Here is a 21,044-nt window from a genome sequence, read left to right on the forward strand (position 1 = left end):
TCCAATAGCAACAAGTGTTCCCTTTTTTAAGAAAAACCTTCTCCTCCTCCATTTCAGTGGAAAGTTAACACAGATATTCCTCAACTTACAACCATAACTGCACCCACAATCTCTGTTGTTAAGCAAGACAGTTAGGTGAGTTTTGCCCATTTTACAACCTTTCTTGACAGAATTATGAAATGAATCACTATTATTGTTACCAGTAAGTGAATTGTTTTGTTTATTAAGCAGGTTTGGCTTTCCCAATGACCTTGCTTATCTGAATGTCTGAGAATCTTCATAGACAGTTGATCACTCATTGAATGACCGTTCAACTTTCTGGCCATTAGAAGCATTCCCACGGTCAGTGATTGTAATTTAGCCACTTGGAATCCAACTCTCAGTTACAATAATTGCAGCATCCTGTTGTTGAACAATTGCTATTTATGACCTTCCCTACCAACTTCCCACAAACCAAGAGAATGGGAAGCCAATTGGAAAAGTTGTAAGTCACTTACTCCTACTTTTTTTGTCCCCAGGAGTTCATTATAGAGTAACAGTAGCACTTAGACTTATATACCACTTCCCAGTGCTTTATATTTTTTAACAAGTGATTTACAGAGCCATCATATTGCCCCCAACAATCTGAATCCTCATTTTGCCAACCTCGGAAGGATGTAGGTCAACCTTGAGCCAATGAGAATTGAACTGCTGGCTGTCAGCAGAATTAGCCTGCAATACTGCATTCTAATCACTGCAACCCCATGGCTATGAGAGTATGAGAACTGTCATGCCACAGGACCTCCCTCCCTCCCTCCCTCAGCCACACTCACATGGTAACTACAACAACACTCACATGGAAACCACAATAACCTGGGCACATTCCATACCACTCAACTGTATACTAACGAGCCACCTAAAGAACAGCTTGTCCTGACCGTGACTTGCAACTTCCTGTTGGTTTTCCAATTGACTTTGCTTGTTGGAAGCTGGCAGGAAGTTGCAAATCACGGCCGCATGGGATCCTTACTTAGTCACTCACAATTCCTCATTTAACGACAACAACAGAGATGTGATGTCACACTTTACAAAGGCATTGTACCAGGTCTACTCCCATCGTAAATGCATCAGCCTGCTTCGCTTCCCTGGCATCTTGCCATAAAATGTGGGAGGGGGGAGAATAGAATGCGGGGGGGGGGATGACAGGAATCAGAGGTGCCAATCCAGAAGATTCACACACATCCAAGGACATGAGCGTGAGAACAGAATGCAAAAGTACACCAAACAGGCAACAAACCTAAAGCCATCCCGAGTCTTTGGAGAGGGACGGCATACAAATCTAATTATTATTAATAATAATAATAATAATAATAATAATAATAATAATTCCAACTTTTCTAGATAAGTGTTCAGGATATAATATATTATAAATAATTTATAATTTATAATTTATAATAATTTATAATTTATAATATAATTAACTCAGTTCTACCCAATAATATACAGTATTGGGTAGAACTGAGTTAATTATATTAGTCCGGCCCTCTAATACTATCCCAATTTCTCATGCAATTTCTATGGCAAAATTAATTGCCCACCCCTGCGCGCCTGGGGAAGGCAAAACATGAGCCTACTGTGCCCACCAGAAGTTGGGGAACAGTCCATTTCTGGCCTCTCTCTAGAGGGCCTCTGGTAGGCCAGGGAAACTGTTTTCACCCTCCCCAGGCATTGAATTATGGGTGTGGGCACTCGCGCATGCGCAATAGCATGCAAGCACGCTCTTTTGGCACCCGAGGAAAAAAAGGTTCACCATAACTGCTCTAGGAGGATGTTTCTGGCCTCTGGGTGGAGCAGAGGAGGCTGTTTTCATCCTCCCCAGGCTCCAGGAAACCCTCTGGAGCCCGAGGAGGGCAAAAAACAGGTCTACCAGGCCCACTGAAAGTCAAGAAACTGGGAGTGGGGGTGGTTGTGCTTGCATGCATGGGGTGTGTGGCAGCATGGAGTGTCGGGCACTCATGCGCAGGGGGTGGGCCATGTGGGGAGCATTGAGTTATGGGTGTGGGCATGCATGTGAGCACTACCACACACACACACACACACACTCTTTCGAAACCCAAGGGAAAAAAGATTCGCCATCACTGACCTAACACTTCAATGCAACATTTGTGGACAGCCAAATACATTTTGGACAATTCCTACTAGGTCATCCAGTATTACCAGAAGCCATTTTGACTGGCTCCAGTCTCCCCAGCCTTTCAACTAAGGGTTCAATTCTCATGTAAATGCTCCCTATTCTAAGCCTGTTTAATTCTAAAACTTAAAATTGTTGATCTTTTCAAGATTTGAAAGACAGAGCGATGTCTTTGAGTAATAAAAAGAGTGGGGGGTTTTGTGTTTTTTTCCCCTTTGTCTTATTGTTGACACTTTTCTTTGTTCTTTTGTTACAAATGATCAACTTATGTTAATGTAAACAAGAGGAAAATAAAAGAACATTCCAGTGTAACTGTTCTCTCTTTCCTTAGAAAAACTTATTTTTCTGTGCACTGTAGGTTGCATCAACAAAAAGGTTGCATTTCAATCACGAGATGTTATATTACGTTATTCTGCTTTTCACTTCAGGGGACACTATAGTTTAGGAACCAGACTGATAAATTAAAATATCACCCACAGCATAAAGGCCATGATGACTGGGTACTTTCTGGCCAACTCGCATTAGGAAAGCCTGACAGAATTGTTATGTTTTACTTAGAGACGAGGCTGTTAAAAAGATGTATCGTTTATTTGTAGGATAGTTCACATACAATGAAATCATTGCTTCAAAGGAAAGGTTTAGATAACAGCAAATTACAAGAAAAATAATTCAGGAAAACATTGGAAAGCAATTAAGAGAATTAATGGTTTAAGAAGGGAACAATCTGTTTTTGAACGTGGAAGAACTGTAATCATAATCACTGAGTTTTAAAGCAAAGTCTGGATAGCTATATTAGGAATGCTGTAATACTAGATACAGTCTTGCAGCGCAAGAGACTAGATTAGATGACCTTTGTGTTGCCTTCTAATGATATGTTTAAATGTTTAGGTCTGTCGCTGATCATAAACTTACTCTGAGAACTAATTTTGGTATGTGGGCAGTGACTAGCAATTTCTCCGCTTCACTGGTAGGAGTGAAGGAGAAGGACTAGTTCATTACTGTACCACTTTATTTTCCATATGCTTGTTTCAGCTACAGTATTTTGATTTTGCTCTAAGTCACTTTAATGCATATTTATAAGTGTCACCCACAAAATCCCACAAAAGTAAACAGCCCTACCATCAGCCCTACCATCTACCATCAGTACCATCTCTCTATATTAAAAAAAACCTGGTGGTCAATGATACTTTCCTAGCATATCCATATATCACTTTTTTCCCGGATTCCAAAACAAGCTAATGATCACTATACAAAGTTTCCACACTCTCAAAACAATTATACTCTTGCAAACAGCTCCTACATTGGCACAGCTGCTAAGAATAGAATGCTGCAGCATGATAGTATGAAGATGAAGTAGGGAACAAATATAGAAATATATTTTTCTCTCAACAGGAAAGCTAAAGCTGGTAGCATCTCACATAAGTGAATTGGGAGGGAAAAGAGTTATTTCAACGCCTGCTGATATAAGTTAGAAACAGGAGCCGAGGTTCCTAAATGTGGGGGTTTTATCTGTATTTTCTGTTAGAAATACACCTTGTAAAGCTCTCCGACAAATCTAGCAGGAGACAACTCCAGTATTTTGTTACTTCTGATATTATCAGGCAATTCCAAGATAAACAGACTAAGCTGCCCAAGATTATTAGAAATCTAGAGAGTTTCATTCTGCTGTGCAATAAATTCTAGTCTACTTATTATGAAAAATATCAGTTCTGCTACATAGGTATATGCAGAGCTTACCCTTTATAAAAGTGTAGTATGCTTCTATTTCTCTCTATAATGGAGTAATGTTTTAAAAGACTGCAGTGCTACCTTTTAGTCAAAGAGGAAACCCATCTTCATAATTTCAATAACCCATGAGTCTATTTTCTCTCTATGATCAATTGCATCTGAATTCTATTAAGCCGTAACATTCCCCTCTCAGTCCAGTAATATTTACTACTTTTTCTATTCACAGAATAATTATCTAAAATTCAAAAATATTCAAATGTGCAGTAGTTTAACATATCTGAGAATTGGCACATAATATGAATTATATATGAATTAGTTTCTTGCATGTATACACACACACACACACGCGCACACACAAATTAATTCTTGGAATACATAGGCAGGCAAAGCAGCACAGTTTTGTTAAGTATCCACAGCTCTCGAGGAAATTAACTTTTGGAATGCAGGTTGCTCTTTAATAAACTAAATTTCCTTTTCCTCATTACTCCTACATGCCTTGTGAAAAAATACTTAAGTTTTGCAAAAATCCCAAGGCCTGGACAGGCAGATGATTAAGACAGTCACAAATCCTGATGTCGATACGATCAGTATAAAATATTAAAAATTTGTGCAGAGTTTGCAGTTTACATTACAGTATTGCCCTTCTGGTTTGATAGAACTAAATAGGACTAAATGTGTTACAAACTTTAGAAAAAATTACTTATGGGGCTCATTTCTCAGGCATCTGTTTTCACATATCCATTTTTACTAGTCAAGCTATCATGAGAATTAGTCCTATAACTTTTTATCCCTTCCAAAATGTAGCATCATTTGGAAGGAGGGGAAAAAAGGCTTTAAAATAGGTTTTATCCAATCTGGTAACTTCCAAATAAAATTGGACTCAACAATAATCGTATGGAAGGTAAAAAATTATGAGAGAGTCAGAGACTATCACATTTGAGAGCAGTTGAGAAATATTACAGTAGTCCCTCACCTATCGCTGGTGTTACGTTCCAGACCCGGCCGCGATAGGTGAAATCCGCGATGGGGAATTTATCGACTGATAGTACTTATTTAAGTATTTATATTGTAATTGTTTGGTAAGTTTTCATTGTTTTAAGTGTTTATAAACCCTTCCCACACAGTATTTATTTTAGATACAGTATTTAAATACAGTATTTACAATTTTAGATATATTTTTTTTGAAAAACCTGTCGATCGAGTTCGGCGGGCTGTTTAAATCTGCCGATCGACTTCCTCAGAAACCCGCGAACCAGCGAAGATCCGCGAATGATTTTTCTCATTAATATTTCTTGAAAACCCGCAATGAAGTGAAGCCGCAGTAGGTGAAGCGCGGTATAGCGAGGGACTACTGTACTCTGAAGTTTCTGTTGGCTATTACATTAAAAGCTTTGGTGGTGCGGTGGTTAGAGTGCAGTACTGCAAGCTACGTCAGTTTGGCAGATCGAATCTCAGTAGGCTCAAAGTTGACTCAGCCTTCCATCCTTCCAAGATAAAATGAAGACCCGGATTATTGGGGGCAATATGTTTATTCTCTGTAAACCGCTCCGGCGGCTTCCCTTTATCACGTGACGTTCCTGACGCTGCTGCTGCTCCTCGAAGGGCCGCCGCCGCCATCGCCACCACCGGGAAAGAAAAAGTTGGTGCAGCTGCCTGGAGGTAACAAACTAAACTGCTGAGGAAAGGAGCCCCCCGAAGCTGCCGGTATTGCAGCCAGCCCTGCCCTTCCTGCAGCTTGGAGCAGTTAGACGGTAGAGACTGGGAGGCTGTTAAGAGGGCGGCCAGGAGGGGCGTTTCAGATCCCGACTCCCATTCCCTCTCACCCCGTCCCCTCAGATCTTTATCCCATAGGAAATAGAGGAAATAAATTTAATTGGTTCCCAGCAAGTCAATGGGCTGGGAACCAATTAAATCCATTTCCATTATTTCCTATGAGATAAATTAATTCGGTTGTCGACCAAATCGGTTCTCGACCACACTTCCGGATTGAATTGTGGTCAAGAACCGAGGTACCACTGTATCTCAATTCCCCTATGCCTGACGACAGAGGAATCATTTACTTCATGCAACTGATGACTGTCTCAAGCCAAGACAGACAGCTGTGTGGGATCCGAAAAAGTTATTATAGGAGTTTCATTTCCTATCTCCTGCCTACATGCTTGCCAAGAATAAGAATTTTCAGGTCTGAAGAGAATGAAGTTGGCTTGGGGATAAAGCATTCTGATGTTCTTGGGTTCAGTCTCTGGCATCTCCTGCTAACAATCAGGTAGCAGGCCATGAGAAAGAGCTGTGCTGGCCACAGCAATAAAGGCTGGGAAAGAGGATGAAACTCTGAAGCAATAGCAAAGAACACAGAATTCATCATGTGGGATCTGGCAAAACGCTGCCTTTTTAGCCTGCAAAGTGAGATAACATGACTGTTGGCATTAACAGGCTTGGATCATCTTTGAGGTCGCAAATTACTTTGTGACACAGATCTACAGAGATCATTTAAGTGATATGAAGACACATAATGTTTTAAAGCTGGCACTGAAGAAAAGCACTTATAACTTTTCTCCATCTTGGAGATTACAAAACTCTTCGGGATCCTCTTTGGCTAGTAAGATTTATGTGTGGTTATGATTGGGTAGTGTGATTGTTTTTAATGATAGTAGGTTTCTTAAATTTAGTTTTTAATTATTGGATTTGTTCATTGTTGTTATGAGCCGCCCCAAGTCTTCGTAGAGGGGCGTCATACAAATCTAGTATATTATTATTATTATTATTATTATTATTATTATTATTATTATTATTATGCGGCATAGAAGTCGAATAAATAATAATAACTGCTCTCTCTTGCCAAATCAGGCAGGTATTCTCTCTCTCTCTTTCTCTCTCTCTCTCTCTCTCTCTTTCTCCCTCCCTCCCTCCCTCCCTCTCTTTCTCTCTCTCATACACAGGCACACACACACTAACACAATGTCTCTTGGGTACCCCACTTCTCTAGTAATGTTCCAGCTGCTGTGGAGAAAGTGAAGATTTAAGCTAGCAGAGTATTTGGCTGGACACTCGGAGAGAAAGAAGGAATAGTCTGTTCAGCCAAGTGTTTCAATTCCCCCTGTTCTCCCTGCCCCCTTCCAAAACAGCACCAAGCAAGAGACAGCTGCAGCTTATAAGGAATGTGAGGGGCCCAGCCAGGGACTCCAGGGAAGGAAACCAAGCCTTATATGGCCATGGAGGCCGAATCCAATTTTTATCAATGAGCGGGAGCACAGAGACGCCCAGGCAGAGATAACCAAAAACAGAACTGCTCCAGGAGGTCCTAGCAGGAAAGCAAAGAGCACCTGCCACATTCTACCCAGCCCAGCCACCCAACGCCTGCTGCCATTAGAAAAAGACAAGACTCAGGCTGTTCCCATCCCATTTCGGCAGATATCCAGACCATCCCAGGGAAGGTAGGGGGAGGGAAGGGAGGCCAGCCTCCCAGGAGAAGTAACACTAGATAAGCCTGAGCAACCAAAGCACTCTCAGTCGGCTTCAGCCTTTCTCCCTGCCAAACTTTACTGAAGCAACATGTGCACAGAGAGGATTGCTGGGGATCAAGGGGGCGCTGCTGCTCCCCAAATCAATGCCCAACGGCAGAATCCAGGTCCCCTGACAGCTCCTAATCTACTGCATCCGGCAGGGCACCTCATTTTTTCCCCCTTCTAAAGTTAACCTTGCAAAGTTAAGTTATAGGAATTCACTCTTACACTGCTAGACTTCACTGGTGCAAAACGCAATGAAGGAAACCATCCGGTCCTTGCAGTTAAGCTGGTAACACGCGTGTCTACTGCACTGAAGCACACGTAGACCGCAACAATGCGAGTAGCTCTTTCTTTTTCCAAAGACTGACAAAGGCAAGGTAGAAATTGGGGATACCTTTGTTTCTCCGCTGCTGTCCGACTCAGACACCTGATACGTAAGGTCCGTTTCCTCAAAGCCCGTAGCGCTCATGCGCTGATCGCTGGTTGGGTCCGACCGAGGAGGGGAGTCAGGAGAATTCAAGCATGTCTGGATCAGCGCCTTGCCCGTCTCGCTGGTGATCATTGGCTGCAGTTTCCGGGTGGCGAAAGTGTAGACGTGGCCTGTCTCACTGGCCACGAGTAGCAACACTTGAGTGCCCGTAAGGGTGGAAAGTTCATAGGCCTGGAGTAAGAAAAAGAAAGAAAGATGGTGAAGGAAAAGAACAAATTCTGAAAAATGTCACTAGTAAGAAGAGGAAGTACAGCTGGATTCATCTCACAACAGGACACAAGTTACCTTTTGGGGATGATTATGGATAAGGCATAATACATTTGGGCATTCAAGAAGCCACAATTAAAACAAACCATGGCTGGGAATATACATGATTTTATTTTTTTTATTTAATAAATTGTATTATTTTAAAAAGCTACATACATAATGCATTTACAAAAATAACTTACAATATATATATAATCGTAATAATGGTAGTAATAACAGCCAAGCAAGTCAACAAAAAGAGACAAAAAGCAGCCAAAAAACAAAATAAACCAAAAAAACCCAGAAACACCATTTTAAAAAAAAGAGAAATGTCCCAATATTAATTGTTTCTTATCAAATTTTATGCAGTTAACCAACATGAACTTCTCTTAGATTCCATTCTACAATACTTAAAAAAAACAACACTAAATGACTAAGTCAGGATCTACTGCTAGTGTTCGGGTGGTTCCGGATAAATTTCAGCTTTTCTAAATCCAGGTGCAATAGTAGCTGACCTTGAATGGATGTCAGAAACCTAAGTACAGTCAAACCTAGTTACCATGCAAATGAAAGACCAAGAGAAAAATGCAAATGCTAAAAGACTCGACTGGGAAGTTGAACAACAGCAATAACCTGGAGAATGATAACTACAAACCACTCCCATTTTACGGCCAAGAAAAGTAGTACAGTATATGGAAATCTCCATGTAGCTACTTAATAGCTGATATTAACTCCAAGGAGGCGTATGTTCATTCAGAACAGCAAGCTCTCTGAAGTGCAAAAGACACATGAAGCACTGAAAAATTAAGGCCTTATGGTTCAGGAAGTAGACAACTGCATTATTCTGCAATTATGAGTAGAAAGTCACAGTTAGCATCATTCATAAGCATAGTTAGTTTGTTTATTTGTTTATTTATTTATTTATTTATTTATTCAATTTTCTTATGCCGCCCTTCTCCTTAGACTCAGGGCGGCTTACAACATGTTAGCAATAGCACTTTTCTTTTAACAGAGCCAGCATATTGTCCCCACAATCCGGGTCCTCATTTTACCCACCTCAGAAAGATGGGAGGCTGAGATTTGAACTGCTGACCTGCAGATCTAGCAGTCAGCTTTAGTGGCCTGCAGTACTGCACTCTACCCACTGCGCCACCTTGGCTCATACTAAATAAATAGTATTCATAAATATTTTCTTCTATTTGCAATCTGAAAATGTCATTTCAACAATTCTAAGTCCATAGACAGTTGATCCTTCATTTATGATCACAATTGAGTTTGGAATTTCAGTCGTAAGTAAATTTAAGTTGAACCATCATGAGGCTGGATTAGATTTTATGATGATTTTTTAGCACGATCACTTAAGCAAACTGTGATCAAGTGACCACAAGATGCTGCAAACAGTCATAAATAAAAGCTGGTTGCCAAGGACGCTTAAGTACAATTACATGACTGTGGAGGTGATGCTACAGTTATAAGTACAAGTACAGGTTGTAAAACACTTTGTCCAAGGCAGTCATGCCTTTCAATCAACAGTTGAGGACTACCTATGTATAATTGCATAGTTCATACAGTGTGTTAACTTTGCTTTGTACTTCGTTCAATACAGATATCATAATGCACAGTGTGCTAAGCCTGCAATGTGGTCTTTCTAGCCTGAGGCTTCCAAATCACACAGCCAATGAAGTCAGCAAAAAGCCTGCTCAAAGAAACATAGATTGATGGCAGAAAAAGACCTCATGGTCCATCTAGTCTGCCCTTATACTATTTCCTGTATTTTATCTTAGGATGGATATATGTTTACCCCAGGCATGTTTAAATTCAGTTACTGTGGATTTACCAACCATGTCTGCCCCCCCTTTCCCTTCTGTCCTCCAAACTATAAAGATTGAGTTCATTAAATCTTTCCTGATAAGAAAGATTTCCTCATTAAAAAATGCATTGGGTTAAATAACCACGAGATTTCCTATTCATGGAAAAAGGTAAAATAGCCAGTTGTATTTCAGAAAAGTACCCAATGGAATGCATTACAGACAGTGTTCCCTCTAATTTTTTGGGGGGGTGGGCGGAAAAGTATAGTGTCTGAGCGGCAGTCCCTTCGGGACTGGGCGGCACAGAAATAATAAACAAACAAACAAACAAACAAACAAATAAAAAACCCACCCTGTTTTGCCTCAGAGAATTTCAAAATAAAATACTGTACTGTGTGTCTATAACAGTGAGCTCACAATAGGGCAACTCTATCAATATCAAAATGCCACTTAAATAGTTGAGCTAGTTTCAAACTAGATTTTGATTTTCTTTCTCTCTTCCTTACTCCCATTCTTTTTCTTTCTCTTTTCCTTCCTCTCTTTTTTCTATCTGTTTCTCTCTCTTCCTCTCTCTCTCCTTCCCTCTCACTCTTTCCCTCTCGGCTTCTGGGCAGGTTTGGAAAACTCTGAGTTGATGATGATTTTTAAGTGAGCGATTGCTCACTGCTCAGCTTAGAGGGAACTATGATTACAGATAAAACTTTAGGTAAAGTGTAATGTAATCTAAAGTCTATCATTTTAAGATTGTTGGGTTTTTTTTTACAGAATATTGATCTAGAGAGTTGAAACCAAATTTGGTGGCTGAGAAGAAAATACCAATAAGTAACTGCCCAGCAATAAAAACAGGTGTCCAGCATACCAAACCACAAATCTGACCTCTCACCATAATTTCATTTCCCAACCTGGTTCCTTCCAGTTGTTCTTTTTCCCAACAAAATCTTACCCTGTGCTTCCTATTAGCAAGCTACAACAATAATACGAATCTATTACATTCACATAACCTGGGGAAGTTTTGCTTGACTATAGCAAACTTCGCTTCACGTTTTAATTCCAGGATGAACACTTAGGATAGAGATGCATTCCTGAAAATGGGAAAGTAAAAAAATAAAATATTAAAAATAAAATGAATGCCATATTGAAGACAAGAGTAGCAAACAGGCAATTGTCAGTCCTGGTATGCTGCCTTTTACAGCAGAATTCGAAAATGACACGGCCACCATGACACTAAACCCACCGAACCGCAGAGCCCACACTAGACCTGTCACCACTGCTGACAGCTGATGAGTGGCCAGGAGGATGAAACCAAAATGGACGCTTGCACGCAGGCGCACTGAGTGTGACTAATGATGGAACTCTGGTAGCCTCCTGCTCAATGTCTCGGCTTAGAGAAGAATACAGGGTGGGGCGAGATGGGTGGATGGGCGGGGCTAGGGAACAGTTTAAAATGCTAGGACAGTTACCAGACAGTTAGTCCTGACTTTGAATTTCCTGTGAATGGATGTCACTTCCTGCCAGTATTTGTGAGGGAGATAAAAAATACTCACTTCAGAACTGTGGTTTGGGGTTTTATTTTCCTCACGTTTACATCGGAACCTGACAGCAACCTGACAAAAATAAGTTACCTGGAGTAGGGTGACTTGAGGACATAAAATAAAGATGAAAAAGGTTGTAAGCTAAAACATGCAAGTTAAATGGGTATCCTCCAAGTGCAAAACATTTCATTTTGGTAAACACATATGTAAATTAATTCCCTCTTTCCAATTCTTCCACATATTGTGCAACGTATCAAACACCTGGCAATTTTGTGCTCTCTCTTTATCTACTATATTTGCTACGCTCTCATACCACGGGTTCTAGTAAACTGTTTTGGCAATTTCTTCAAGTTTTGTTCTTCTCCAAATAGTTCTTCAAAATACAAAGCTAAACGGATGTCCCGCCCATAATCTGTGCAATGGTTTCATATGAGGCAAGAATACATGATAACTGAGACACCTATGGTATTATACCTGGTGCTCAAAAGTCAAATTCTGGTGGCGAGAAAAAGCATATTCCACTACTGCCAATGCTGTTTTCAGAAATACACAAGTTGAAGGAGAGGCCCAACCCCTTAGCTAGTCTCTGTGTGAAACATAGTGCTTGGCTGCCCCTTGGATGGGATGGTTCATTCAGGGATAGTAGCTTTTGTAATCAGAACTGAGGAGATTTTGCATGGTCAACTGGAGGCCAGGAGCTCCAGCATTTAAGGCCCACCTCAACATAGCACAGTGCTAAAATTAACTCCATGACATAAAACTACTGTCTTTGCTTTCTGGACAGGAAAAAAACAAACAAACCTGTCTTTGCTTTACCTTATGCTTTTGAATCTCAATTAGGAATATAATTCTGTTTTAGCATTCAAGGATTAACGTATCTACAGCTTTAACATTTTGGAAAGTTCACCATCTTGCTGTAATCTAGTGGGCCCAAAATGGCGGGAAAATAGGCATGAGAGAGTTTCCACCGAATGATGATATACAATACGGATGTTATCATATATCAGTAACGGAGAACCTTTTTTTTTTTTTGGCTTGGGTGCCAAAAGGGTGTGTGCGTGCAAGATAGTGTGTCCACACCCATAATGCAAAGCCTTGGGAGGAACATGTGCTGCCCCTCCCCCTCCATGCGCACAGGCTTCATTGAAGGCCCGTTGGGCTGTTTTTTGCTCTCCCCAGGATTCAAGAAAGCCTCCTGAAGCATAGGGGGTGGGGAGTGAAAAATGACCAAATGGGCCAAGCATAAATTCGGAAATGAACTTCAGGTTGGGCTGTTGGGCCGTTTTTCGTCATCCCCACGCCTCAGGAGGCCTTCTGAACCCTGGAGACAGTGAAAAACAGTTGGAAAGAAGGCCAGCTTGCACATGTGCACTGGAGCAGACATAGGGCAATGCCTCGGGTGCCTTCAGATATGGCTCCGCAGGCCACTTTAGGCAGACATGCCATAGGTTCGCCATCACTGTCATATATAGTAGGCTCATCCAGCACAGCACTGCTATTCAGACCAACAACCACAATCTAGGAATTCCAGCATAGAGGCTTTTGGAATAGAGGATAGATCTTCTATCTGCAATCAATGTGCTCTGCTACTGAATTGTTTCCTTGGGTAGACAGAAGACAAGCTGAAGAATTATTATTATCGTTATCATTATTATTATTATTATTATTATTATTATTATTATTATTATTATTATCATTATTATTATTATCATTATCATTATTATTATTGTCATTGTTATTATTGTCATTATTATTATTATTATTATTATTATTATTATTATTATATTTGTATGCCGCCCCTCTCCGCAGACTCGGGGCAGCTCACAGCAATAATAAAAAACAATGTACAATAACGAATCTAATAACAAATCTAATATTTAAAAATATCTAAAAAACCCTTATTTAAAAACAAGACATACACACAAACATATCATACATAAAATATAAAGGCCAGGGGGAGACATCTCAATTCCCCCATGCCTGACAGCAGAGGTGGGTTTTAAGGAGTTTACGAAAGGCAAGGAGGGTGGGGGCAATCCTAATCTCCAGGGGGAGCTGGTTCCAGAGGGTCGGGGCCGCCACAGAGAAGGCTCTTCCCCTGGGTCCCACCAGATGACATTGTTTAGTCGACGGGTCCTGGAGAAGGCCGACTCTGTGGGACCTAACCGATCGCTGGGATTCGTGCGGCAGAAGGCAGTCCCGGTCGGATGCCATGAAGGGCTTTATAGGTCATAACCAACACTTTGAATTGTGACCGGAAACTAATTGGCAATCAATGCAAACTGCGGAGTGTTGGTGTAACATGGGCATACCTAGGGAAGCCCATGATCCCAACACTCTTCAAAGGTAGCCCCATGTAGAGAGCGTTTATTGTTGTTGTTGTTATTATTATTATTATTATTATTTATTAGATTTGTATGCCACCCTTCTCCGAAAACTCAGGGCGGTTCACAGTGAGTGTTAATGTTTAATGGACACTTCACTGTCAACCAGCTGGCCTGTATTTCCCAAGAGTGATTAGAGGATTAGGCACATCCTGAGGGAAGCGGAATATTGCCAGGAGGCACTGCTCTTAGGCTAGATGAAGAGATTTGGAATATGAGGTGGGTGGCCATGAATGTTTATTCATCAGGCTATGTTTGCAAAAGTGCCTTGGACATGGCAGCTGATGTAAGACACAAGTACAAGATGGGGGGGGGGGGAGCTTGGCAATAGTACCTGTAGAAAAGATCTGGGTGTCCTTGTCATCCAAAGAAACATGAACTAGAAATGTAATGTGCCTGTTAAAAAGACAAATGTTGTCTTGGAATTGCTTAAGAGAAACACGGAAACCAGATCAAAGGAATTTTTTTTTCTAATTTGTAAAGGTCAGACCCTATTTGACTATGACATCTTTATCTGAGTATCACTGTTCAAAAAAGACCACGGCAGATACAAACAAGCTGAAAGGATTACCAAGATAAGTGAAAAAGCCTGCACCCAAGCTTCTGTTACATCAAGGCTTGCCTGTACTAAAATCGTAACCTTTCAATAGTCATTTAAAAACAACCATTTTTGAACCAAGGTACCTCAAATGGGCTTATAGAGAGGTGTCCAGAATCCAGTATCCATGATTCCCAAGGGAATGAAATATGGAAGCGCTGTGGTTGCTTCAGTGCTACTGGATGCTGCTGAGATCACATGATCTTCATTTTCACAAAACGAATACTAGAGAACGAATTTGTGATACTTCTGTTTTAAACCCTCACAAGGAGCCATGAGCAACATTATTATTATTATTATTATTATTATTATTATTATTATTATTATTATTTATTAGATTTGTATGCCGCCCCTTTCCGTAGACTCGGGGCGGCTCACAACACAATAAAAACAGTTCACAACAAATCTAATAATTTACAATTTAAAATATTTTTAAAAACCCATTATTAAACAAACATACACACAAGCATACCATACATAAATTGTATAGGCCCGGGGGAGATATCTCAGTTCCCCCATGCCTGACAACAAAGGTGGATTTTAAGGAGTTTACGAAAGGCGAGGAGGGTAGGGGCAGTTCTTATCTCTGGGGGGAGCTGGTTCCAGAGAGTCGCAGGTGAGTTGATGACATGCACAGATGAGTGAGTGGGTTGTCATACTCATGATGGAGCACTTCTGTAACCATCACAAAAACAAAGTAGAAAGATAGAGAAAAGAAGCCCCCTCCTCCAAGCTGATCAGAAAAAGGCCATCAAGTGGAAGAACAGATATGGGATTGTTCACTCTTCCTTTGCTGGTTACCAACAAACCAATAAAATAATAATAATTTGACTTTTATGCCGCCCAACTCCATGCTTATAACAATAAAAATACAGCGTTACAAAAAGTCAAATATAAATAATAAAAACAGTAAAAAAAACCTTATACTAACAATAAAAACCCTAACCATCTATTAAATGAAACACACAAACATACAAATCAGTCAAAATTCAGCTGTTGTCAAACAAAGCTGATTATCAAATATTTAGCAATAGCAATAGTACTTAGACTTATCAGTATACAGTACAGTATATCCCTTCATAATGCTTTACAGCTCTTTAAGTGTTTACAGTTTACAGAGTCAGCCCCCAACAATCTGGATCCTCACTTTACCGACCTCGGAAGGATAGAAGGCTGAGTCAATCTTGAGCCTGGTGAGATTCAAATTGCCAAACTGCTGGCAATCAGGAGAAGTAGCCTGCAATACTGCCAACTAACCACTGCGCCACCATAGCTCATTTACTTAGTCTTCAAAAGTTCAAAGCTTTCTCTGCCCACATTTCTCACCAACCACATACGGCTGAATGAAATGCAAAAAACAGTCTGCCATAGCCAGAATAAACTGGGTGAGATTATGACAGTGCAAAAGCAAGTGTTGTATTTTTGCATAAAGAATGGGACAAATGCAACTGACCATCAGTACATGATAATTCATCCCTGCATATGCAGAACATTTTGACTCCAGGCAAAGCATTCAGATCATTTCAAGAACGTAAAGCAGTCAGCTTCCACTGTCAGTGAATAAAATCGAAAAAGGAAAGCAAAGCAGCAGTCAGAAGTCCAGCTTTCAGGCATGTGCCCTGGCTTAAGTTCATGCAGAAGAATCCAGCCAGAATTTTTTTGCAAAACTTTATTCCAACTACAAAGAAGATGAAAGTACTCAAAACTAAGCAAGAGATGCTCAGCTATGCAAATAGCCCAAAGCCAATACTTATTGCCAATGCTTTTGTAAACAGGTTTAGTAGCCAAGGTATCAGATTGGATACATTAAGGACTCTGGGCTACAGAAAATCCATCATTAGTTCAAGATACTTTGAGAACTTGCCAGCATTATTTCATGAGCCCGAGTTCTTAAAAATACACATCTGCGCTCCACTTGAAGAATTCAGTTTTCAAGCACTGCATCAGACTCTTCCAGTTCATGGTAACTCATAGCAAGTAGTCAACGAAGGAAAAAGAAGCAAAAATGAGCTAAGCCCAGAATAATAGAATGCATAAAATAGAAGGAACTGATAAAATGATTAAACATGAAATACTTAAATATTTAATTATAGCCATATTTAAAAGAGCAAAGAGCATGTGTGTAGACTCACACGTTGAAATCAATGCAACTACCTGCCTACTCAGGACTCCTCACCATGTTTTATACTGCAATGAACCTTAACAATCCCAAACACCATGGCTTTTTTCTTGAAAAAAAATAACTTTTATTAAACATTTTCTTTAACAAGATTTTTTTACAATCTTTCTATATCAATTTACATCAATTTCACATTCATCTGTCCCTCTTTTTCATTTTACATTTTTTAAATACATGTAACTTCATCATGCCCCCAAAAATAAAGGGAACACTAAAAACAATACAATACAACTCCAAGTAAATCAAACTTCTGTGAAATCAAACTGTCCACTTAGGAAGCAACAATGATGGACAATCAATTTCACCTGCTGTTGTGCACATTCAACTTTGTACAGAACAAAGCATTCAATGAGAATATTTCATTCATTCAGAGCTAGGATGTGTTATTTGAGTGTTCCCTTTATTTTTTTGAGCAGTATATATTTATATTATACTAGACCATATTCACAGTCCTTATATGTTGATTCTATTTCTCCAAATTTATTGCTCACTTCCATGACCTTTTAACCAAGGTGCTATAAAGTTTGTATTTTGCAGCTCATTGGAGTTATATGTCTGATTCCATCGATTTCAAGGAACCCTTAAAATGGCATTACTAGAGATATAGCAACACTGGATTCTGATACATAGGCAAAAGTAGATGAGGCATTTTTTCTCTCCCAAGGACAATCCAATCAACGTGTAACACAGCTCGCTAGGTGCTCAAGAATCTTCCACTTCTGCAATCCTGCCATTCTACATTTAAAGAATTTTAATCAGGCTCATTATGGCCTCTAAACCAGTGTTTCCCAACCTTGGCAAGTTGAAGATATTTGGACTTCAACTCCCAGAATTCCCCAGGCAGCGAATGCTGGCTGGGGAATTCTGGGAGTTGAAGTCCAAATATCTTCAACTTGCCAAGGTTGGGAAACACTTCTCTTAACTGTGTTTGTGTTGATATGTAGCAAGCTGAGGAAGTTCAATCCTCATTGATACAAGCAGCCAATTATGTTTTCTAACTAGCCCAAACATAGTTATTTATTCTGTATCTTTCTACCCTAGGTGTTAAGAAGTAAAACAAAGTAAAGCACAGACAAAACTACAAGTGACAAAAGTAAATCATTGGATTTTTAAGGACTTGATTAAACATGACAATTGTACAAATCCCGGCGTCCGATAAGCTCCCACAGAGTTGGCCTTCTCAAGGTCCCATCGACAAGACAATGTCGTTTGGCGGGGCCTAGGTGAAGAGCCTTCTCTGTGGCGGCTCCGGCCCTCTGGAATCAGCTCCCTCCTGCCCCCACCCGCCTCGCCTTCCGCAAGACACTTAAGACCCATCTATGTCGCCAGGTTTGGGGCAGCTAGATCATGCCCCCTACTTATCTGACCGTTAAATATTATGTGTGCATGTGATTGACTAGACTGACTGTTTTTTATATAATGGGATTTTAATTTACTGTTTTTAGTTTAGTTTATAGTTTATTAGATTTGTATGCTGCCCCTCTCCGAAGACTCGGGGTGGCTATAACTATTAACTATTAGATTTGTGTACATATTGTTTGTATTCATGTTGTGAGCCGCTTCGGGTCCTTGGAGAGGTGCGGCATACAAGTCTAATTAATTAATTAATAAACAAGCAAACAACAACAATAATAATGATAATAATAATTATTATTATTATTAATTAGATTTGTATGCCGCCCCTCTCCGTAGACTCAGGGCGGCTCACAACAGTGATAAAAACAATACATGGTAACAAATCTAATAATTAAAATCTAAAATAACAGTTTTACATTATAATAATAATACTACTACTACTACTAATAATAATAATAATAATAACAACAACAACAATAATAATAACAGCGTCCTTCACACAGATACCCCAATGGTATGGTGATGGTGAACTGTTTTTTGCTCGGGTGCCAAAAGGGCACACGTGCCCACACCCATAATGCAATGCCCTCATCCTGCTCATGCAGGTACACACACACCCAAGCTGACGCCCCCATGCATGTGCACAGGCATCACCTGAAGCTTCTAGATTTCAGTTGGGCCATTTTTCGCCATCCAAAAGTCTCCTGAAGCCTGAGGAAGGCAAAAAAAAGCAGCCCAACAAGCCTACTGGAAGTTCAGAAACAAACTCCAGTAGGTCTGTGAGTTCCGTTTTTCGCCCTCCACAGGCTCCGGAGGCTTTCCTGAAGCCTGGGAAGAGTGAAAACAACCTCCTCCCGCCCTCCGGAAGGCCGAAAATCAGCTGGCCAGAGCGCACATGCTGTCATAGGGCAAGGCCTTGCGTGCCCTCGGATACGGCTCCGCATGCCACCTGCAGCACATGTGCCATAGGTTTACCATCAGATAGTCTTTGAATTATTACCATTGATTTAGCAATCATTCAAAATTACACTGGCACTGAAATGGGTGTTTATGACCTACCCTCACACTTTATGGCCAAAGTGATACATATTTATAATGATTGCAGCATCTGTAGTCATGAAATATCTTCTTTTGTCTTTCTTAGCCAGCTTCCAACAAACAAAGTTGCCAGGGAAGCCAGGAGGAGGTCATAAATCATAGCCATGTGATGTCTCACTTAATAACCATGAGCCATTTGTTCAACAGCAGCAAAAAATGTAAAAATCAGGTGTGCTCACATGATCACTCACTAACAACTGTTCCACTAAACAAATTTTCCAGTCCCTATTGTGGCCATTGAGGATTGTCTGTAGTGGCACTAACAGAACAGGTAGTCCTTGACCTATGACCATAATTGAGTTCAAAATGTCTGTCACTAAGCAAGATAGTTGTTAAGTCATTTTGCCCCTTTTACAACCTTTGTCACCACACTTATTAAGTTAAGTTAAAACGCTCAATACTAACTCAGTTAAGTTAGTATTATGGTTGCTAATGAATATGACTTCCCCATTGACTTTGTTTTTCAGGAGGTCACAAAAGGTGATCACATGATCCTGGGACATTACAGTCTTTATAAATACACGCCAGTTGCCAAGCATCCAAATGCTGATCACATAAACATGGGTTGCCGCAAACAGTTGTCTGAAAAACAGTCACGTCACTCTTTTAGTGCCGCTGTTAACTTCAAATGATCAAAAACAAATGGTTTTAAGCGAATCACCTTAATAGTTTAAAAGCAATCCAGAAGACAGTAAAACAAACACTGAAATTAAAGATCAATAAAAGAAAAAAATTGATAAAGATTTTAAAGACCTTTTTTTACAGTTTTTAGCAACTTGATAAGTTTATCTGAATGAGGTCCTTTTAAAACTTTCAAGCCTTCAGATAATTATAGCTTTAAAGATGAAAACCCACATCTTGAATTGCTCTGGAAAGCAACTGGCTTCTAGTACAAAACATTCAATATGTAATCCCAATATTATGTATTGATTAGGACCCTAGATGCTGCACTCTGGTTGCTCTTCAGGGACAACTCCAGATGGGGCATACAGCAGTAATTCAACTATGACATAACCAATGGCTCTGAGTAAGGCATGCAAGATACAAATGGATCAAAAAGGATCACCACTGCTATTCTACATGGTTGTTTGTTTGCTTAATTTATTAATTTATTAATTTATTTATTACTTATTAATTTGTTTATTTATTTATTTATTTATTTATTTGTCGTGCTTACATGCAGCCCAACTCCTGAAGGACTCTGGGTGGCTTCCAACAAATAAAAAACAATTTTTAAAAGCAGCATAAAAACATTAATTGAAAACCCTACTAAAACATACATACACTCACTATCACTCGTGGCCATATCTAGGCAATATCTCATTCGATCAATGGCCTCAGGCCTGCTGGAAAAGCCAGGTCTTTACAGCTTTGCAGAAGGCCGGATAGGTGGGGAGGATACGAATCTCCGGAAGCAATTGGTTCCATAGAATGGGAGCCACCACAGAGAAGGCCCTTCCCCGCACACCCACCAGTTAACACTGTTTGGCTGACAAGACCCAGAGGAGGCCGACTCTGAGGGCTCTTATTGGTCACTGGGAGGTATGCGGCAGAAGGCGGTCCTGCAAATAGCCTGGCCCTGAGCCATATAGGTTCACTATACATCACTGCATCCCTTCATAGCTGCTGCCACCTGGAGAGCCAGAGAAAGGTGAGATCCAAAAGCATCCCAACAAGCTGCTCTTTCAAGTCAAATAGATCCCCATCTTAAATACACTGAACTCCTAAAGCTGAGCAACCCCTTTTTTTCTTAATTCAATTGCAACCTTTTAGCATTCACTGACTCCATTATTGAACAATGGTAAATAACTTCTAGAAAGCCAACTCCACTAATGGCAAGAAGCTGCTATCACCACCACCCCACAGCTGCTTGATAGCATCTTACACTATTCCCCAGACACTAGGTAGAGTTTTGTCCAGAGAGCTCACCATCCAAGAACTTCATTCTT

At 40.3% G+C, this 21,044-nt stretch overlaps 1 protein-coding gene across 3 annotated transcripts in view; it reads right to left on the bottom strand.

Moving 5' to 3' along the window:
* Positions 1-21,044, bottom strand: part of SRF (serum response factor) — a 68,018-nt gene that overhangs the window by 36,365 nt on the left and 10,609 nt on the right. For all 3 annotated transcript variants that reach the window (XM_070734582.1, XM_070734581.1, XM_070734583.1), the window contains exon 2: positions 7,799-8,065. In XM_070734582.1, the coding sequence (XP_070590683.1) occupies positions 7,799-8,065 (267 nt within the window). The remainder of the gene's footprint in view (positions 1-7,798; positions 8,066-21,044) is intronic.

Source organism: Erythrolamprus reginae, chromosome 1, assembly GCF_031021105.1.
Source record: "Erythrolamprus reginae isolate rEryReg1 chromosome 1, rEryReg1.hap1, whole genome shotgun sequence".
Classification (NCBI taxonomy): Eukaryota; Metazoa; Chordata; class Lepidosauria; order Squamata; family Dipsadidae; genus Erythrolamprus; species Erythrolamprus reginae.